Below are 21,313 nucleotides of genomic sequence, written 5' to 3'. Positions count from 1 at the left end.
GGCGGTAAAACTCCGACAGCTGGCGCGCCAGATAGGGGTGTTCATCGAGCATCCACCGGAAAACTCGATAGTATTGTTCAATTTCGCCAGCGCTATGCCCGATGAGAGCACGGCGTCCGTCTTCGGCTTCTGTTTCTATATCGCCGACGATGGTGGTGGCTTCAGCAGCCACCTCGCTGAAACCAGAGAGCCGACAGAATTTGCTCCAGTATCCTGCCGTGATATTGATGACCTCGCCGATAATTTTAGCGGAATTTAATTTTCCAATCTAATAGGAAACCATGAGGATGAATGAGTCTTGATCCAACCGGGCTTCTACTCGTGATGGACTCGAATTCAGCCCGTACCACAACGACGACGCGGCTCGACTTCAGTTAGCGCCGCAATGCCGACGCACTACTGCCACTAGCTACGACTACTTAAAAAAATCTGCATGGTCAACGACTACTTCAACTCCTAGTCTCGACTAGAAACTAGTCGCTAAAGAGCCTTAAACTACTTGGCGACCAGCTCCGCACGGTCAACAACTTGGGATCAACTCCGACTAGTTGACTTCATCAATAAACCGTCGCAGCTCCATCGACGACTGCTGCGGTTTCATTGACACTCGTCCACGGGTGGGCTTACTTCGACTACTCCGACTACTTCTTGTTTCGGCAAGAAAACTAGTCCATAGTGGACTTCCGTCAACGACTAGTCGGAATCGACTCTGACTAGTCAGCTTTATCAACAAATCATCGCAGCTCCATCAACGGTCACTGCGGCTCGTAGATAATCTTTCACGAATCAAGCTAAGTCTCTTATGCCTCTTCCGACTTATTTTTCACATGATCGGCTATTTATTTGGGTACGTCTCTCGATGGGCATCAAACCCTCCAGATCTACGCTTCGCCGCCTACTTTTTTGCGCGACGAGCATTCTCTTCACATGCCATGTCATGCCTATTCCCGATTGCCTGCACGGTCCGCCTTGCAACACGGGCGGTCGGGTTACATCCTATAAGTGCGCTCCACGAGTGTTCTCTTCTTTCGCATAGCACCGACTGCTCTAGTTTTCTCTCAACGGTTGCTACAGTACCCAAGTAGCGTACTCTATTCGTGAAACCTTGATTCTTCTGTGCACCTATGCAACTACACGTGCACGCGGCCACGTTTCCTGTGCAATGGTTTACAACAATCAGAGATCAGGTGCCTAACGTAACAGGCTACCTACCCGGAGATATTACATGACCCAGCAAGAGTACAACGTGAAAAAAAATTCATGCATTTTACAATACTGGGATTTGCGCCCAACATGATATCATGTATATCAGTTACAATGTACTTTTATATTTACGTTGCAGAGGACCTGACCTGGACCATGCTGCTGGACGAGTTGGATTCAACTCCGATTAGTTGGTTTCAGCAACAATCGCCAACGACTACTTCGACTTCGTGAGAACGCTCGACTACACGTCGCAGACTAAAACTACTACTCGCCGGATTCGACTCCAACTAGTTGGGCTCATCGACAGCCGTCGGCGACTACTGAACTTCGTGAAGAATGCACGACGATACGCTGATGACTATTTCGACTACTCGTTTCGCCTACAAGCTAAACGGAATCGACTCTGCTCGGCGATACGCTGGCGAGTTTTTCGACTACTCGTCTCACCTACAAAACTAGACGGAATCGACTCCGACTAGTCAGCTTCATTGACGGTTCAAGATTCAGCGGCAACTTGGCCAATATCTAGGCTCGAGGGTTGGCGTCACCGACTACTAGGCATATCCTATGCGATTCATCTAGTTACCAGGCTCGGGGGCCGGTTACGACACGGCTCTCAGCAATGAAGGTTTGATTTGAGTGGTAATTTACGGTATTTTTTGGTAAAGTTATTTGTTTAATATTTTTTTCCAGGGAATGCTTGCTGAAAAAAGAGGTTTTCAAATTTACTGAACCGATTTGTCCATCTTAACCATCAAATCTCTACTGTCATATATTGCATGTCACGATTCTTTGGATCCTTTATTCCAAAACTTCAGGATTTGGATTCAAGGCTCAGGGGCTGCGGGACACGTGTCGTCAGTGACTTATTTTTCAAATTTATTGGAAGATAAGGACGGAAGACTTAAGATTAAATTGACCCTCAGCCTGATTCTACGAGTCAACCTAAGGCTCGAAGGATACTCCATATGGAGTGCGAATTTAATCGCACCCCTATATAAAAGAAGACTTGACAACTAATCGGGACATGAGCACCTCACAGCCTTGATGCAGCCAGGGAAGTACTTGGGGAAGTATACCTTCAGGATAAAGTTTGGAAGAATTCGAAGACGCCTTCAGAAGTATTCGGACGCCTGCAGTACTTGACTACGAAGAGTTCGGGGGCTTGTCAGATCCGGACACACGAGACTGTGCGCGTGGTGTACTTTTGCTATGATAAGGGATGTAATATGGCCTACACCCTACATCTGTTGTAACTACTCGTAGTGGAGTAAAACTACTTATACAATAGTAAAACTAGTCGGACACAGTAGGAAACTATCCTAAAACCACTCAAGTAGGACCCTGTATTCGTACCCAACTAGAGCTTCCATGTAAACATGTCCCCTCAGACTATATAAGGGCGGACAAGGACGCTCTCCAAATAGGAGATCATCCGATCACCACCTAAAAAATACAAATCACACAGGACGTAGGGTATTACACTCTCGGCGGCTCGAACCTATCCAAACAGAAGATCACCCGATCATCACCTAAAAAATACAAATCACACAGGACTTAGAGTATTACACTCTCGGCAGCTCGAACCTATCTAAAGCTTATGTTTGTTGCGCTTTCGAGTTTCTGGTCTCGGTGACACCCTACCTGTAAACTCACCACCTCCAGGATATCCGAAGGTATCCTTTGGATGGGAGGGCCGGGGGGGGGGGCGTTGGGGGGGGGGGAGGTGGTTCAGTTACCTATGAGAGAACAACTGGCCATGCGATGCTTCAGCTCAAATGGATGGCCAAGCTCAAACGGATGGCCAAGCGATACCAGCAGAAGGGCGGCAAAGGGTACGCCGTAGAACATAGACCAAACTCTCTCGCGTTGTCAGCGATGAAATGTGGAAGGAACCCTGAGAGAGAAACGGGAAGGTGAGCCGGAGATAGAAAGAACTGAGAGAGGGAGGGGAAAGGGGGAGACAGATCCAACAACGGTGGCTCACCCGTAGATCCTGATGCTCTGAAGGGTGCCGGCGATGCAATAGGGAATACAAACGGAGAGCGAGCTGGAAGTGGAGTCGGAGAGAGAGAGCTGAGACAGGAGGACGAGACTGAGAAAAGAGACCGAGTGAGTGGGAAAGAGAATGCAGGGTCCGCTCAGTAAAATACAGCGATCAAAAAACCGAATACATGTGAAATACGAGATGGTGGGGATGAAGGTTCGCATCCCAAAGTACCACCTGGACAGCCTAGATAAACATATCTGAGGGGTACACTCCGTGATGTATTTTCGAATTCGAAGCCCTCTACCACCCCACGGCTACACCCACTGCTGCAACTTCTTCTTCGTGGACCCGTACCAAGAGTGTTTTACATAGCCAGACGTCCAGTAGCAACACACCCGGTGCAGTCGTCACGCACCGAAGGCGGCGAGCGCCCCTCTGACCCCGGCGTGGCGGAGCAGGTGGAAGTAGAGCGGTTGGCCTAGAACGCCGCCCTCGAGATGAGCGCCCTGCCGGCGCCTGAGGCCTTCATCGTCGCCGCGCCCGCCAGCGCCGCCGGCCAAAGGAAGTAGGCGCACAGCGCGCCCACGGCCGCGACGCCGGCCGCCGCCACGATCGCGTGGGTGGCCATTGCCTCGATCCGCGCCGGCGCGTTGGTGTCAACTCTCACTGCTCTGCTCGGAGTTTGGCTTGCGACGAAGGTGATCAGAAGGAGCTGTGTGCCAACTACGATTACAGCTACCACCTACTTATACGGGCGCGCTCGGCCGCTCCAGTCTTCTCCAGGAGGGAGCCATCGTCGTCATTATTGTACGCGTGTCGCCGGTGCATGCATCGGCGTTGGGACTACGTGGGCGTGCCGACGTACGTGCAGCTCAGCAGCAGCGCTACGCGGTGTTTCACCGTGCCGTCTGGGACTACGTGTCACCGTGATTGGATGTTTTTATTGTGCAGGATGGACGGCTCTCCTCTTGTACGCGGCGAGGCAACATAGGCAGACAATACAGGCGAGAAACAAATTTTGAACGAAAGATCTTAGGATTTGTAGCGGGACGGCGCGAACTGCACACGAGCGTGCTAGAAGAGTGTCGATAAGACGCTAGTTTTTGGTACATTTGTAGTACGTCAGGCTGCGATTAATTTTTTTCGAAATATAGTACGACAGACACTTACGTAAACGCATACAATTATCTCTATTAGTATATATACGTAACTATCTTAAATTTTTAACCGCTGAGCTACGTTTAATTTGTAACAAATTTTGGTTGCAAGCATCTATTCTACACTCGCATTTTCTTTCTAGGATATCTTATGACTTCTTACTCATTGCAGTGAGGGGTTTGTTTGGGTCAAGCACCCTATTGTTTGGTAAACCATGGCGGCTCTTCTGGATCCCAGCGGCCAGCACTACCTCCAATCATTTTTGAGGAACAGAAGAGATTAGAGACGTTTGTTCATGCTGAAGATGGAAGATGATCTCCAAAGTTTCAAAAATTTTGAAATTACAAAAAAGAAGATCAAAATTGCTTCTTTTTATGGTTGAATGTAATGTAAGGTGCGATCTTGTTTCCAAGGATGTGCCTTTATGTGCCAAGGGCTCCACTTCAATCCAAACTTTTCCGTCCACCAAACTAAAACATCATATCAACAACTAAATCAACCTGTGTGTAGACTTGCGACGACATGGGACGACGACCTTGACTACCAACAACAAACGAGAATCAAATCATGTCACCCAAAGCAAAAGATGCTAAAGAAGGTCCCTACCCATCGGCAGCTCGGGGGCACTGCCGCCGGCCACCATCTGGGGCCGGCCCGGCCGTGAGGACGCCGAAGCAACCCCTCCCAATTGGCTGATGGCTGCTGCTCCCATCCAGATTGAACACAGAGCGAGATGTCTTGTTCACTATTACCAATACCAAATACGCGTGCAATACAGTAGCAATACAAAAGACTACGACATTACAATACCAAATACACGAATGCAGGTCGGCGAGGACGCGCACGCGCTAGTACACGAGGGGCTTCCGGGCGCGGAGGTCGAGGAAGTAGCCCCGCGGGTTGCTCTCGAACACGGCCCGCGGCATGTGCGCGCCGCCGCGGCCGGGCGCCACCATCATGCGGCGGCGGCCTCCGCGCGCGCAGCAGCAGCGGCGCCAGCAGCATCGGGCGACGTAGAAAAGCACGAGGACGCCCAGCGCGGCCGGGAGCGCCACGGTGACGGCGACGTGCAGCCACTGCCGGAGTGTGTCGGAGCGGGTCTCCGGCGGAAGGAGCTCGTCGACCTTAACTTCCTGGCGAGCGCCGAGAAGAGGGCGGCGAGGTAGGCCACGAGCTCGGCGGCCTTCGACCTGACGAGCTGCCACAGGCCCGAGAAGAAGTCGCCGGCACCGTCGAGGTCGAAGCCAGCGGCGACGCGTCGCGCCACGGCGGAGCTTCCTGGCAGGAGCAGCTTCCTCGCCGGAGTCGCTGGGAAAGCCATGGCGTCCCTCGCAGCTTCCCGGAGAGAGGCGTCTGTGTTTGTGAATTCAGATTTGTGACCCTGTGGCTCTGGCTCCGGCTCAAACAAGGAACCACTTGCGAGGAAATAGCAGCCAAGATTTTTGATAGGTAGGAGGAGGGAATCGCTGGGGAAAAGGTGATACCGATCGCGACAAAGAATCCACAATACGTGCATCATTACTATGGAGTGACTGCTTTACTTTACTCTCTTTTGAAAAGAAACAGATACCAACATGCCCCTCACCCCACGGTTTGCATCTATGAAGGAATTAGATTTAGTTATCGATTTCTTGTAATGATTAATTAGTGGTTAATGATGTTATTAAATTTCTTACCAATCACGGAAGGGCCAATCCCGAAGGGTGTGTCCCTTCGGTCATATAAACTCAGTTCACCCTTCAGTGGAATACAACATAGTTCATTTCTCAATCTTCTTTCCCGCTTTTCACTCCAACAGCATCGTTGTGAAGCTTAATACTACTCTTAAGCTATCCATTTCAACTTTTTATTATAAAATAAATTTATACGGCCTTTTCTTTTTCCTCCGCGCCACTGCTCCTTCCAGTTCCAGTGCCACTTCCACCTTCGCTGCCCTCTCCATCAGATGTGGTGAGTAAAAGTTGGAAATGCGTTTTTGACAAACCTAAGTTACAGATAAGAGTTTAGGATTCTTTTTCGTAATCATAAAAAGAAAAACTAAAAAATTAGTGAATTGGCAGAGCAAAAAAATGCAACGGAGAAATGCTCGGATTTTATTAAAGGTGCTTAATAATGGTTACAGACGCAACAGCACACCCAAATTTGGACAAGTCAAACGAGCTCATACATCCTCGATTCCACAGCTCACTTTTGCATGCAAGACTACGCGCCGACAGGGACGCGGAAAAGGGCGGCGACCGGCGGAGCTACAATCACGGCGACGGTCTTCGCGCAGAAGACGGCGGCGGCCACGACGGGGCCGGCGGTGCGGAGGATCTGGAAGTAGAGCGCAGGTGCCGCCTCGAACGCCGCGCGGGATATCAGCATGTCGGCGGCCCCCGGGGCCTTCATGGTGACGAAGAGGGCGCAGTCCTTGAGGCACAGGACGCAGCGCGGCAGGAACCCGGCGAGCACCTGGAGAACGGCGACGGCGACGTAGTACAGGCCGTGTCCAAAGTAGCAGACCGCCGACACGAGCGCCCTGCAGACCCCCACGGTGACGTGGCACAGGGTCGGCCCGCAGAACCAGATTAGCGCCAGGAGCAGGAGGACCGCGGCGACGCCGAGCGCGAACGGGAGCGCGACGGCGGCGGCGGCCTTGAGCCACCGCCAGAGCTCCTCTAGCTTCTGCGGGAGCTCGTGGGCCGCGCCAGCCAGAGCGGCGAAGATGTAGGCGGAGATTTTGGGGAAGACGCCCGTGACGAGCTGCCACAGGCCGTCGAGACCGGAGCTTATGGCGCCGGCGGCGTCGGCGGTGGAGGTGGCAAGCCACTGCCAGAGCGTCTCTAGCGGCAGGACGAACTGGTGGGCCGCGCCCGCCAGTGCGGCGAAGAAGCCCGTGACGTGCTGCCACAGGCCGTCGAGGCCTCCGCTGATGACGCCCGCGGTGTCGGTGACGATGGTGGCAAGCCAGCGCCAGAGCGTCTCTAGCGGCAGGACGAGCTGGTGGGCCGCGCCCGCCAGGGCGCCGAAGATCCCAGCGAACAAGCCCGTGACGTGCTGCCACAGGCCGTCGATGCCTGAGCTGATGGCGCCCGCGGCGGCGGCGACAAGCCACTGCCAGAGCAACTCCAGCGGCAGGACGAGCAGGTGGGCCGCGCCCGCGAGAGCGGCGAAGAGGTAGGCGAGGATGTCGGCGAAGAAGCCCGTGACCAGCTCCCACAGGCCGAAGCTGACGCCGCCCAGGTCGGCGGCGCCTCGCGCGATGGCGCCGCCATGCAGGAGCTTCCTTGCCGCCGTCCCATCGATGGCCATGCTAGATGCAGAGCTTCTCATCTCAAGTGACGATTGGTGAAGTGAGTGGAATGGGGCTGCCGCCCTGCCTCCGCGTAACGTTGCTGAATGCTGAGTGTTTAGTGACACATATGCACATTAATTTACTTAAAGAAAAGGTCACTCTCGGAGCGGGTTTCATGGGCTCACATTCCCATGCAAGAGCCTGTTTACTGGGACTAAACTACTTTAGTACCGTTATATTGAATGTTTATACACTAATTAGAAGTATCAAGTATAAACTAATTATAAAATCCATTGCATAAATGGAGGTTAATTCGCGAGACGAATCCATTAAACCTAATTAGTTCATAATTTGATAATGTTGTGCTACATTAAACATGTGCTAATGATAGATTAATTAGGTTTAATAGATTCGACTCGTGGATTAGTCTCCATTTATGTAATTGGTTTACAGTTGGCTCATACCTAGTGCCCCTAATTGGCATCTAAATATCCTATATGATCCGGTCTAAAAATTAGTTTCTCGATCCAAACACCCCCTAATATACGATTCCTCTCATGTAAAGATTGCACCTTAATCCAAATCTCGGTGGGATTTCCATAAAAAGTTTATGGATATTAACTTTTATATCACATTAGCAAATTTGCCGATGAGGTAGGATCGTTACAAGGAAAGAGGAGGGAGAGTTTTATAAGATAAAAAATGAGTTTTGTTTTTTATAATACTACTTATCTGGTTTGATTATCAAATTCTCAGTATTGTTAACTGTATAATAAAACTGTGCATCGACACTTAGCCTAACCGCCCGATCGGTGGCAGAGCCAGGATTTTAGCATCCCTTGCAGCTTCGCATAGGCAGTGCGCCTGGGGTGCTCAATAAAGGACCAAATTGTGTGACAACAATTCTTTTCTTTATAAAAGTAAAAGAGACAACCACTAGTAGGGGGACTACGCCGGGGGAAAGTCACAAATTGCCGCGAAGGATCCACCGTGCGTCATTGTACTAGTAGTGACTGTTAACAGGGAAAAGGCATCAACTGGCTCTCGGCACCAAAGCTCCAGGAAGAAAAGCTCGCCGGGCTAACTTTCAATAACACCAGGCATCTCTGGCACCAAACCTCATATGAAGTCTAGTTCGGAACGTGATTGGCTTGACTTGGTTCGTGTGTTGTGTGCTTTTAGTTGTTGATCTACTAGAGATCCAACCAAACACTAACAGTGGTCATGGAACATGTTATAACTAGGAGTTTGTTCTGTCAATTATTTGAGTGCAAGGCTGAAGGCTTGATCACATGTAGCTTGTACACAGGGGAAGACAGACTTCAATTGATAAATCTCCATCCAGTTCGTTAACAAGAGGTACCCCCACAAGGCCAGAACCACTGGAGACACCTAGCTAGTTAGTGCGGCTAGACCGGAGCAATTATTCGTTAAAAGATAGCTCCAAAGCGAAGCACTATCGTCCAGGCAAAAAAAGAAGAGTGCTGCGACTGATCCAAATCTCAACAGGCCAAAGCAAACTAAAGAAAGCGCGTACCAGTCGTCGTCCAGACAAAACTGATCAAGAAGAATTCAAGAGTGACTGGAAGGTGACGCAAGGGATATGACGCCAGGACATGACGCTCTTGCGTGCTTTGTGTCTCATTGTCAAAGGGCCAACTAGAACACTAACGCCAGTAAGTAGCCTTTGCATATAAACCCACCATTTTGGTTGTGGAAGAACTCAATTTTCTAATACTTTCAAGTTTCATCATGCATCAGCCTCATCTTCTGCAAGCTCATCATTAGATTCAGGGTATCAAACCATCATAAACATGATTAGAAATCGTGCAGTTAAGACTGCTAAGATACCGGATCACGCATTTGACACTTCGACTGGGACTCTACCCTTTTACCGGGAGAAGAGCCTACTGTCTTCGTAAAAGTGTAAAACACGAAAAACATGATACACCATACATCTCCGTTAAAGCATACGCAGGCAGAGGAAACAAGCATAGCAGTAGAATCTCCAACCACAAGCTACACCGAGCTTCTTTCTTTAGATGTACACCGAGCTTGCTGATCGGAGGAAAAAATAAAGGGGTAGGCAGTAGACGCGAGAACAAAACCCAATATAATGGTGCAGGGGAGCTCCAGACTTCATTCACCCTGTAGAGCACTTGATGATACCTGATCTTATTAGTGACTATGCCGGCATCCACTGGATCGAGATGGATCGCGCTGCGGTGGATGCCTGGGTCACCGATGGGTGTTGGTGACGGTGTGTTGTCTTCGAGTTCAGCCGCTGAACCGCATCAGGAACAGCTCATCTGTTACTGACACTGCGGAGCATCCATGGTGGCAGCTTGCCACTTTTTACTTGAGCAGGAGACGGTTCAGGTTCAGACTCCCCTACTGTTCCTCCTCTACGTTGACACGGCCTACAATGGTGAGGATGAGTGATATATAGAGTAATTATGCTGGACTACTGGTAAGCGTGTAACATCAGGAACATGAGAGGTTTAGATAGCAAAGTGAAACCATAAAGTTGGTTTCAGGTATGCTTAATGGACTAACAGCACTTTATCGAACTATGATTCATCAAAATATTTTTTTTTGGCAAACATAGAGCATAGTCCATCATCAGCTAACGTGCTATGACCTCACAAGAAAGAACACAGCCAATGCTTTGCTAAAAATAATGAAGGTGTGCAGGTGCTAGATACACTGAAGACGATGGAAGTATGATACCCAATATTTAGAGTTGACATGGAATCTGGAACTGTTGATGGCAAGCTTGTTGATGCTCCGTTTTGCTGCTCCCGGAGGTGTGCATTCATTAGGGTATTGTTTTTCTCTTTCTCTGCCTCCATGAGCTGTTTTAAATACAGTTAATAGAAGAGTCTGGCCTCCTAAACTAAATTTGCCACTATCGTAAGTATGTCGCTATCATAAATAAGAAAGGAATCTCTACCTTTTGCAGGACACCATTTTGATCTGTAAGCGATTTCTCCTGCACAAACGAAGACAGTTGATTGTAAGATGCTGTCATAACAAACATTATCAGCATTCAGTATTTTGATACAGGTTTGTTGCCGGACTAGCTACAGTTACCACCACTAGTCTACTGAAATGCTGACAGCTTAGTGCTTTCTTTCACAATATCTTTTCCAGACTCTTTTTTTTCTTTCAATATTTCATGGTAACTTGTAGCAAATATTAAGTCAGTTCCTAAGCTTAAAGAGTGCACTGGAGATCAGTTTCACAGTCAAACCCAAACCCCTCACTAATTCAATCCATTCTCTCCCTTAATGCGATGGTTATCATCTGCTTGCCTCTCACTTCAAAACCAATTTGCATTTCCTGAAAATATCTTAGGCTGATCTCATCTCATACACAGATTCAAATCTTCCATTAATTAAATGAGACCTCTATAGAGACAAAACTTGATTCTGGTTTAGAGCGTTCTACAGCAGTTGCATGATGTAATGTTTGTAAACACTGAAAAATCAGATGTTCAGATAAGATTTAAGCATAACAAATGAATGGTTATAGCAGATTGTAGATGTTGAACTACATCAAAAAATTCATTAATCTTACTGAAACATGTGTATCATTATGAGACTGAAAAGTTTACTCTCCTTCCTCAAATTCTAGCAAAGTGTGCTCGTATCAACTTTCCCTAGTGGCTCATGTTACGTGCGAGGTAGAAAGGAATCAAAAGGATTGTAACTAACCTTTTTCTGAAGCTCAGAAATTGAATCGAACATGAGCTGATTCTGCACCAAGACAAAGAATGTTATGATATAATAATTGACAAAGAAGTTAGTAAATAAACCAAAGTAGCTGTGCACCACAACACCAACTTTAGCCCAATTGATTCACCTTTCTTGATCTTATATGCTTCAGAGAGCTGTCCAGTTGTTGCTCCAGTTGCTGGAGTTCTTTTATGGTCAGTGAATCCAGTTGTTCTCCTAACAGTTGCCTTGAGTTGGGAATGGATAGAAACAGTGAGTCAGTATCTGTTATTGTAAACTGAATAAGGATCTTCTTAAGCAAGTCTAAAATACCTCTGACTCTTTTGAAGTGCATCAAGTTTGGTTTTTAACCTGCCATATTCATCTCCCCAGTTTGCCTGGTGTAAAAAGGATCACGTTGGTTTTACTGGAATGATAGTCTCTGATAGATAAGGGTATTTCATAATAATACCTGGTCTCCAATATTTGGATCAAGTACTGCTCTTTCTTCAAACGAGTATCGTTGGTAACGCTCAAGAATGCCTTCCATGCTGCATAAGAAGTATCAACAGCAATGTCATGCTCCAGAAGCAAACATTGATGTCTCACTTAAACATAATATAATCAGATGACCAGGCAGGTACGATTTTCTTTTTCTTTTGCACCTTTATATTACTAGGGCAGTATATTACAAGTCTTGTCTGACAAAACTACGACAAAATTCACAATGCACAATATTCAAGGTGACCCAGGCTTATGTTTCTCCCTATTTAAGGAATGCAAGATGCATCCAAGTATTTTCTCCTGATCCTGAAGTTGCAGAAAACATCGGGCAGTTAACCTCGAATAACATGTTTAGCTAGATGCAAGCATGGTTGGAACAACTGTATGTGTCATCACATGCACAGAGAAGCGGGTTATTATTCAATGAACTCATGGTGCTTCATAGTTCAAATGTGACCTCAGAAAGGATGTTTTAGAATGCTAGAACATGTCATGAGTACATAAATTAGAAAGGATGTTTTAGAATGCTAGAACATGCCATTGCTTTGTCAATAATCAGGTGGATATAACCGTTTAAAGACTCAGCACCAACCTTTTTTAGTAGGATAGAACAATACACTTTGTAAATACTTGTTAATATGCATTAGCAAGTACATTGATTTTTTGAATCTATTGATGTTTTCAATTCAGACTCATCACTGTAACCAGTAGCACCATTTTGCAAGACAAATAGATAAAATTGGCACGAGCTTAAACCAAATTATATCATTATAAATAATTTTTCCTATAAAATATTTGGAACCCAGCAGTGCTTTTTTCGTTACCACTGAACAGTAGTTCCAGTATCAACTTTCTTTAAGAGAAAAGGGAATATAAATTAGCCATGATTCAAGCCATAGCATATGTCGAGTTTGCATTTTACCACCAGCACATGTCACTTTTGTGCAAAAGCTAGACGTGCTATTTCTTGTTGAAACACTAAGAGTTTTTCTCCTGCATTAGAGGGTACAGATAATAACAGTATGAGGGAAGTAAAACTGTCAGTAAGATTTTCAACTGAACGGATCAGTTATACATGAATATGCTGCATGGACAAGATGTACTCATGCTATTCTCATGGAATCTATCTTTTAACAGCATAAGGTCTATTTTTTCTATAATCAAGCATCCAATTCATTTCATGCGTGTAGCCATGGTTGTGATGTCTACTTACTAAAGGGACTGAAATTCGGAAATGTGCTGAAAGGGTCACGGAATCAAACTGATATTTAAATAACATTATCAGCTTGAATAGAACTTCTAATACCGAATATGTATAATACATGTCTCGAAGACATGACACATGTGTGAAATGGTTCTTCTGAAGTTTCTGTAAATGTTCAGATAAATAATTGCAGCTCTCCTGATATCTCTTATGCAGCATGGTAGCTGCATCTATATCTATAGAATTTCGTTCAGGGTATCACAGACCATCTGAAAATTGCCAGCATGCATGTACTGCTGCAAATACAAGGAAGAACGAAGCAAAGAACGGTATATACTAATACTGATAAACAATACCCCATTATGCATTTCAGAAGACAAAAGCAGTGGTCTATTTTCGCAGAAGACATGCTCAAATGCACCAGATTGGCACTGAAGAGTTTAATCGCATGATGAAAACATGACACTAATCAGAACACGTCCACCGACATCTCAGTTATATTTTACAGCTGAAATTTCCTTTTCACAGTATTTATGAATGAAAGAATTCTGACCTCGTGCCCCACTTCTAAGTTGAGTCTTAATACTAGTGAATCACCTCGAGGCTTGAGACCTACTTTGCATGTGCTAATCAGCAATCACGATTCACCACTCTTACCAGTCCATGCTTCAGCACACACCTGCAGCATCGGCCAGACATATTCCAGGTCCAAGGAATACACAAAAACTAATTCCTAGCAACCTATCAGCAGCAGCAGCAGCTATACATACAACATACCCAGAAAGGGAATCAAATATCAAAGTAATCGAAACGACCGCTGATGCAGCTCAGCTCGTCCGTGCAACAAGAATTAATCCACACAAAACTAGCACGAAATAACCAAACATGCATGCATCCACAAACACTTCTCACAACTCGATCCCCATCTGAAGTCCGACCAGCGCAGACGAAAACGATCCCAATTAGAGCATCAAAGCACACCCAGCGCCCTCAAACCCCAAGCGGGCGATCATAGCAACCGGCAGGAAGAAGAGGAGATCGAAGCAGCGGGTGTACGACTGTACGTACCTTTCATGGCTGGAGTACTCGTAGAGCCTCCCCTTGGTGGAGAAGACGATGAGCGCGACCTCGGCGTCGCAGAGCACGGAGATCTCGTGCGCCTTCTTCAGCAGCCCGTTCCGGCGCTTGGAGAAGGTCACCTGGCGGTTGATCTTGTTCTCGATCCGCCGCAGCTGCACCGGCCCGCGCCCCATCCCCGCCGCCTCCCCACCTACCCTCTCCCGCTCTCGAGCGGCACTGCAATGGCGACGGCGACGTGCCAGGGGAGAGGAAGACGGGGAAGGAAGGATCAGGTGGCTCTCGACTCGAGTGGTGCGCAGGGAATGAAGAGAGAGGAAGAGGAAGAGGAAGGGCGGCTTTAGATGGGGACGGGAGCGGTATGGCGAAACCACGGTGGTTTTCCCCGTCGCGTTGTCGTGTTTTGATTGGACATCCGGGTCACGGAGCGTCGTGGAAGGATCTGGGCCGTCGGATCGGGACAGGGATCGTTATTAGGGGCCAGGCGAGGTGGGACCATGGGGCCGGCGAGCGAGTGCACCCGTGCCCCTGCACTCGCCCAGGCACGCGGGGCTGGGATTGGTCGAGCTCTGCCTGGGCCCCGGAGGGTGCGTTTGGGTAGCTGTAACCTCAGTGAGAAACGGTTTCCCTTGCTCCAGGCGTCGGGTCTATGTCTGTCGGGTACAAAGGGAGCGAGGTGGGGGAGTGACACGTGGCGTCACCGCAGGACGACTGGCTGATGGGCCACACGGGTGTGGGCCACATGTCAGTGAGCGTCTATCCCTTTTCCCTCCCTCTTTTTCTATATTTATTATCTGAAAAGAAACTGTCCTACCCTTTCTAGAAAACCAAACCAAGCCATTTTTCTAATGACAAACGAAGTAGGACCCTGGTAAGTCGTTAACTAAAATATGCATGCTCATTGCTCACTGCATAAAAGGTTACATCAATAGATTCTATTTCAAAGATATTTTAGTACAACATTGATTTTGTAGCGACTAATGACATACTGCCAAAGTCTACTTTTATAAAAATCCTAATATGCGTAATAAAGTTATCTGGTTTTTATAGGATTGATGAAGAAATTTGGAATTCGAGCTTGTCGGGTAGAGCTTAAAGCTTTTACAAATTAAAGAAAGAGCGATATGGTTCACCTATTTTTTTCTCTTCTAGAGTTCCAGGCAGCACATCCCAATCCCTATGCATTGCAACATGACCCAAGGTCCTGCATTCAGCATTTCAGTACAGCAGTGACGTGTAACCACCACTGACTAAGCCAAGCGCTCGAAGTACAGCCACACACACACACAAAAAAAAGATGAGAGATGACGACGACGTTCCAACGCGACGACAGCATCTCTGGGAAAAGTCATCTCCTCCTCCCCTCGCTCGCGCCCGGCCGGCTGCGTGTTCGCTTTCCATGCACCTCCAGCCACGTTTTTCTCTCTCGCCGTGGATAGATAGAGAAACAAAAATCCCAGCTACGTTTATTTGGCATGCGCTGCGGCAAGACGTTTCCAGAGAGCGCACTGCGCACGTGCACAAACCAGTCGATTTCGCGCGCCCAGGTGTCAGCGCGCCGTGCCGTGTCCCAGCCCGAGCCGCTCGCCGCTCCGTCGACCACCGCACCGCCGCCGCCACCCCCGAACCATCAGGCCCCGGCCCGTCCCGGAGTCCCCGTCGCCACGATCCGTGGCCCGGGCAAGAGCCAATGCAAGATCTCTCCCTGTCTGCCTGACGACGCAAAAGTCCAGTCCAGGGTCCAGCGATGCAAGCCGGTGCGCTGCCCTCCCTCCCACCACACACAGACACAGTCCAGCAACAGCGCGCGCTGCAGCTGCAGACCTGCAGTGACCAGCACGCCCAGGGCTGCCTGGCGACGACCGCACATGCATGGAGCGCACAGACACAGTAACACAGCACAGGGACCGGCATCCGGCCGGAAATGGTGCTGTTCGGCTTGGGGGGGCATAGGCAGAAAAAGGATGTATCCATAATCCATGACCACGACCATATCCCATCGATCGCCAGCAGTAGCACGTGTTCGGTGCTTCTTGCTCCCTCGCTTTTCGGTCCCGGGGAGACAGAAGGGACGAGCGGACACTTTCCTAGACATGCTTTTCAGGGATCCGCGGATCCCGTAATCATATGGCAACAGGAGCTAGCCGCCAGGGACCAGCTCACCAGGCACCAGCGCGCGCCTCTCGGATGCGATGCCAAGGACGGAGCGGAGTGGCCGTTTCCACGGAGGAGTATTCTGTCGTCGTCTCGTATCAGCCAGTATCTGCTTGAAGTGAATGGACGGAAACCTCACGTTTTCGGTAGGAAGAAAAAGGCACGGTGTTTCCAGGTCTAGCTCCATGCTATTGCCACTGTGGCAGTCTTTGAGGGTGAAAAACCATGTCAGCCATTCGTATTGTATGGCGCAGCGTCAGAAGTGAGAAGCTCTCTCACGGAAATTTTAAGTCAGTCAGATAGTTTTAAAACAACAAAGTCGTTGTAGTATAGTGGTGAGTATTCCCGCCTGTCACGCGGGTGACCCGGGTTCGATCCCCGGCAACGGCGATTTTAGTTTTTACCATTTTGAAAATCCTGACTTTGTTTGAGCAGCTGCGGCATCTCAGTCGAATCGCTAGCGTTCGCAAACCTCTTTTTTTTACCTTCCCAAGTCCAAACTGACCTTTTTCGTTTCTTTATTTGTAAGCAAAGGAACCCACAACCACTGCAACGATCAGAAGAAGAAAAGGTGGAACACGAATTGAGTATGATGAATTCAGGTATTGCACATTCGTATGCTCGTACCTGAAGATACTACTCGTATTTGTTTTGCAGCTGATGCCGATCATGTTACCGGTGTTCTCAGGAAACAAATAGTAACGAACAAGCAAAGCAAAGTCACTTTTTAGCTTCTGTCTTCTTAGTCAATCCAGAAGACAAGAGACAAACAAACATTTCGGTACTCCACATCGCATTTGCCAACATATCATACAGACAGACAAACATGTAGGCATGCAGCATGTGAAATTAGGTCAAAGATCAATAGCATAACCAGTAACTTTATTCTATTTTGGAGGTAATCCAATTCCGACATTACACCTGTTGTCGCATCACACGGAAAAAAATGTAAATAACCTAAAACCACCAAAGACAGTTTTCCAGGGAGGTGACAACTTTTCGAATTACAGCGAAGCGACCTCAGTCCATCAGCACTAACCAAAACAGTATTTCCTTTCAGTATGACAGTCCACATGAACAAGCAAAGGTTATTCCATTGCTGCCTTTTCACTTCTTGGGAGGGCCATTAGCGGTGGCGACTCCACCCTTAGGGGGGTTAAGCTCGTCCCAGGCCTCAATCCATGTGACCATGGAGTCTGCAAGCTTGTTGAAGTAGCCATCCACCTTACCGAGCTTCACCCTCACCTGCTTGGCCAACTCAAGGTAACACTTCTGGACGGTGGTGGCATCCTTTGGAAGGGAAACTGACTGGAAGAAGGGGATGAGCTCCTCTTGCCAGAAGATGCCATTGTATTCCTTCTTCAGGTTCACAAACGGGTTGCTTGCTTTGCTGTGCCAGATGTAGGGCAAGCCAGTCTTCACGCCCAGGCCCAAATGATCTGTAATCACCTGTGTTCCAGCAGAGGAGACATTGGCATGGTTTATTCAGTACAAAGACACTGCCCAAGATACAGATGTCACTTGCTTGCACAATGCAACTAGTACTAACCCACTGTGCATGTCCATATATCTTTTGTTGCATTTGTAGGCATAACAGCAATACAATTCAAAAGGAAACAACAGAACGCACCTTGGTGCACCATCCTGCCCACATATCATCGTAGCGACCAATAGGCTGGCCATCGCCCATAAGACCAAAGTACATCGCAGGACCAATGAGCTCACGGTCAAATGCAAGGTTCATTCCACACATAGGGAAGAGGGTGCCCTTTGGGATTGTAAGAATAGCATCCACATACCTATTTTCAAGAAAGAAATACCAGATTAGCAAAAGAAGATTGCCTAAACAATGAAAGCTTTTGGAATGTACCACCTTTACCTCTTATTCCTCTCAAGGGGCTTGACAAGCTGGGTAGGGGCATCATAGTCTGGAATGTTGAGCCAAAGCCCATGGGAAACGGCAGTTGGGACACCCTCGCGAAGGCTGAAGGGGTACCCACGAACAAAATCGGCACCATCACGGTATGGGTCATACAAAGTATTGAAGAAAAATGGAGTTGATGGGCTCAGAAGGTTCTTGATGTGCTGCTCAAGTGCATTGATGTCCTTTCCTGATGGATCTTTAGCAACCTGCGAGTTTGCAAAAGAACAGGTCACTGACAAGCCAATGACAAACAATAGAGGAAGATCTGGCAGAATAAGCAGTACCTAAATCTATTTAACAAGTAAAGAGTAGATGACTGAAATAATGGCATCACATTCCAAGTCTATAAACTATAGTGCAAGGCGTATACATGTAACATGTGCTAGTGTCAGCTGCCAGCCAACATAGAAAGAATATTCGCATAGAAAACTATTCTGTATCCTGCAGGTCTTTCTTTCATGCAAGTAATGCCACGAATGTGAACATCAGCAAACAATTTTTTTATAAAAAAATAGCAGCTCAAAAGAAAGCCAAGCTCTTAAAGTTGAAAGTTAGCTTCTAAATTAATGGATAAAAGAGGTTCCCTTCACCATAAATATCCACATCATAAGCCAGCCAATGGTCCAGTAAACTCTTTGACAAGCAGGTGGGGCCCTGTAGTAACACTGTCAAGATTTTAGCCCTATAGGAACTTTTCTATTACTCTAATGCTAATCCCTACATATTTTTAAAATTGTTCTTGATACGTGACTTCTTTTGTTTCTTGTTCCTTCCTTTTCTACAAAATATTCTTTTATTAAGTTCTTAAGCATGTCAGAGTTCAAACAAAGGGTGGTGGTGAAATGCAAAGCTTGATGATGACCTGGTCCGTCAGGTGGTGGTGATTTCAGGGCAGTGGGAGCTCCAAACTGGCATTACATTACATTTGTAGTGCAAAGGCATGATGTGATCATAATAAGAGCTTACGGCAATAAACAAGGTAGGATGGTCCAGGATTACATGGATAATATCGTTCATTCCAACCCCATTGTATGTTTAGGTTTCGGAATGAACCAAGTAAGGTGCAGTCCAGAGAACTCTACTGTTACTCTTGTATTGTTGCTTTTGTCCCCTAGTTACTCAGCCTACTGATCATGGCCCTGAAACATAAAAAAGTGCATATGCACCAACCAACACAATGGACAAAATATGGCGGCCAGGCGACATGTACAAGCCATCCAACAGCCATTGTGAATTAGCAGACACCAAAGATCAAACGCATATTCCAGTCCATATAACCTCCAGCTGGAAGCAAGACAGGGCCAAAGCAGTGAGGCTAGATCCAATGCTTGATACTTATTAGCAGTGGAACAAGTCAAAAGCCTAGTCCAAGTATCATGATTAGAACTGGCAGCTGCAACCACCATTCGCATGACTGAACTCCAAGGATTGAGGAGGCGATCAATCCATCATCTGAAACACGTGAAATTTGCATTCTACCTACCCAGATCACAGTGCTACGAGCTTAAGACAGGTACGACCATAACAAACAGGACGGGTAACGGCAAAGACGTCAAAACTTTGCATCCCAAATCTCAATCCCGACACGCATTGTATCCCAAATTTGACAACTCAATTCATTCCCACGAAGAAAAAACCCCCGAGGATCTCGCTGTATTATACCACCCGTCACCTACCTAACCGGATCTGAGAACCCAACCCCACCAAATCGCGCCCAATAACGGCAAAGACCACCCGCAACAGAACAGGCGAAATGCGAAACTAGATCTCGGATCATCACAGGGAAAGGAGCGGAGCTGGAGGGCACTCACAAAGCAGTCGTCGTCGATGGTGTAGATGTACTTCTTCTTGGAGACCATGTATCCGAAGCAGCGGCAGGCCGAGTCCTTGAAGGAGATGCAGGAGGCCTTGGGCCCCAGCATGCGGTTGATGTCGTTGCGGTTGTAGAGCTCGTAGTCGAAGCCCTCGGGGACGCGGATGGTCTTGCTGGGGTCGCCGTCCTGCACGATGATGAGGTGGTAGGGCTGGAAGAAGGGCCGCCACATCTCGAGGAAGTCGAGGTTGCGGATCGTCGGGATGACGATGTCCAGCTCGTCCTTGAGCAGCGGCGTCGCGGCGCGGGAGGCGGACGCCATTGCGGGCGGGCGGCTGGGAGGGGCGCGGCAGGCCGGGCGGTGATGGTGGTGGCGGGGTGGGGGCTGCCGGACTGGGGAGGGAAACGGCGGGGTATAAAAAGGAGGGTGGCCGGGGATGGACCGGCCGCGGCGGGCGGGCGGGCTGGTGGAGCTGGCTTGTGCGGGAAGGGAACCGGTGATGAGTTGGACCCATTCAAACGTCCGGCGGCCATTGAGAAGCCCGTCCGAAATGTACAGTAGTACAGGCCTGGGTTCGGCCCGGCCAAATAAAAGTGCTCAGGCAGCTTATTAATTGTTACAATATATGCTAAATTTGTATTATATTTGCAGATTTATATTTCGAAATAAATCTTGTTCTTTTTTAAAAAAACAGTCAAATTATTTTTTGACCAATATAACAATGAATTAAGTAGTTCACGAGCACTAGGCGTAAGAAGAGGATCAAAATGTGGATGGAGACCGCGTCGTGTGTGGTTGGGTGGGTCACGTGGAAATTCATTCCCAGACCAGAGTACCAGACGGACGGCCAGACGGGTTGTGATCGATGAACCGGGCGAGGTCGACTCGAGCACGGTTCTGCTTGGCGTTCTCACCAAGTCGCCTCGGCACTTGGACACAGGGCCAAGCACAAGAAGACGCAGCCCTGTGCGTTTTATTCTGTTGAGTGCGAGCGCGGTGACTTGAACACCACAGCAGGGGAGTAGCCTTTCCGCGGTGCACGCCATTGCATGCCACCAGTGCGTGGGTGAATTTTCAAGCCAAGATGTCACGACCGCACCGTGCTCACGTGCTGCATGCTTCGGGGGGCTATGGGTTGAGCATGGTGCTGCTAGCTGGTGGCTGGTGCGATCTGGCCATCAGTCGGGCTGTCACGTAACGGAAAACGTTGACCTTTTTGACCGGTGCCTACTTGCGCCTTTGCTTCATATGTACCAGAGGGCATCACAATGCACGAGAGAGAAGGGGAT

The 21,313-nt window shown here is 48.1% G+C and overlaps 3 protein-coding genes, 1 non-coding gene and 1 pseudogene across 4 annotated transcripts; 1 reads left to right on the top strand and 4 right to left on the bottom strand.

Moving 5' to 3' along the window:
* Window positions 1-5,071: 5,071 nt before the first annotated feature.
* On the bottom strand, window positions 5,072-5,784 carry LOC112880131 (annotated as a pseudogene).
* Window positions 5,785-6,424: 640 nt separating this feature from the next.
* LOC112880127 lies at window positions 6,425-7,730 on the bottom strand. The gene has a single exon (XM_025944619.1). The coding sequence runs from the start codon at window positions 7,667-7,669 to the stop codon at window positions 6,557-6,559; it is 1,113 nt and encodes a 370-aa protein (XP_025800404.1). The 5' UTR covers window positions 7,670-7,730; the 3' UTR covers window positions 6,425-6,556.
* Window positions 7,731-9,399: 1,669 nt separating this feature from the next.
* On the bottom strand, window positions 9,400-14,454 carry LOC112880129 (MADS-box transcription factor 18-like). The gene is made up of 8 exons (XM_025944621.1): window positions 14,124-14,454; window positions 11,820-11,898; window positions 11,681-11,745; window positions 11,496-11,595; window positions 11,348-11,389; window positions 10,585-10,623; window positions 10,362-10,486; window positions 9,400-10,051 (listed from the first exon to the last, which is right to left on the bottom strand). Exons 1-8 carry the CDS (start codon window positions 14,306-14,308, stop codon window positions 9,937-9,939), a joined length of 750 nt encoding a protein of 249 aa, XP_025800406.1. The 5' UTR covers window positions 14,309-14,454; the 3' UTR covers window positions 9,400-9,936.
* A 2,150-nt stretch (window positions 14,455-16,604) lies between these two features.
* Window positions 16,605-16,676, top strand: TRNAD-GUC. Its single transcript has one exon. It is a non-coding gene; the product is annotated as a tRNA-Asp (tRNA).
* A 459-nt stretch (window positions 16,677-17,135) lies between these two features.
* LOC112880128 (UDP-arabinopyranose mutase 3) lies at window positions 17,136-20,400 on the bottom strand. The gene is made up of 4 exons (XM_025944620.1): window positions 20,022-20,400; window positions 18,166-18,416; window positions 17,917-18,085; window positions 17,136-17,735 (listed from the first exon to the last, which is right to left on the bottom strand). Exons 1-4 carry the CDS (start codon window positions 20,343-20,345, stop codon window positions 17,394-17,396), a joined length of 1,086 nt encoding a protein of 361 aa, XP_025800405.1. The 5' UTR covers window positions 20,346-20,400; the 3' UTR covers window positions 17,136-17,393.
* Between the last annotated feature and the right edge of the window lie 913 nt (window positions 20,401-21,313).

This window comes from Panicum hallii, chromosome 2 (assembly GCF_002211085.1).
Source record: "Panicum hallii strain FIL2 chromosome 2, PHallii_v3.1, whole genome shotgun sequence".
NCBI classification, from domain to species: domain Eukaryota; kingdom Viridiplantae; phylum Streptophyta; class Magnoliopsida; order Poales; family Poaceae; genus Panicum; species Panicum hallii.
This window is presented reverse-complemented; position numbering and strand designations above follow the sequence as displayed.

Bases quoted from the DNA above. Each gene is read 5' to 3' on its own strand.
- LOC112880127 (XM_025944619.1), bottom strand. From the start codon at position 7,669: ATGAGAAGCTCTGCATCTAGCATGGCCATCGATGGGACGGCGGCAAGG.
- LOC112880129 (XM_025944621.1), bottom strand. From the start codon at position 14,308: ATGGGGCGCGGGCCGGTGCAGCTGCGGCGGATCGAGAACAAGATCAAC. The intron at 11,596-11,680 runs GTATTTTAGACT...TCCCAACTCAAG, and splicing joins GCACTTCAAAAGAGTCAGAG to GCAACTGTTAGGAGAACAAC. The intron at 10,052-10,361 runs GTATCATACTTC...TCACCATTGTAG, and splicing joins ATGTCAACTCTAAATATTGG to GCCGTGTCAACGTAGAGGAG.
- LOC112880128 (XM_025944620.1), bottom strand. From the start codon at position 20,345: ATGGCGTCCGCCTCCCGCGCCGCGACGCCGCTGCTCAAGGACGAGCTG. The intron at 18,086-18,165 runs GTAAAGGTGGTA...TCTTGAAAATAG, and splicing joins CCCCTTGAGAGGAATAAGAG to GTATGTGGATGCTATTCTTA. The intron at 17,736-17,916 runs GTGCGTTCTGTT...GCTGGAACACAG, and splicing joins GGGCAGGATGGTGCACCAAG to GTGATTACAGATCATTTGGG.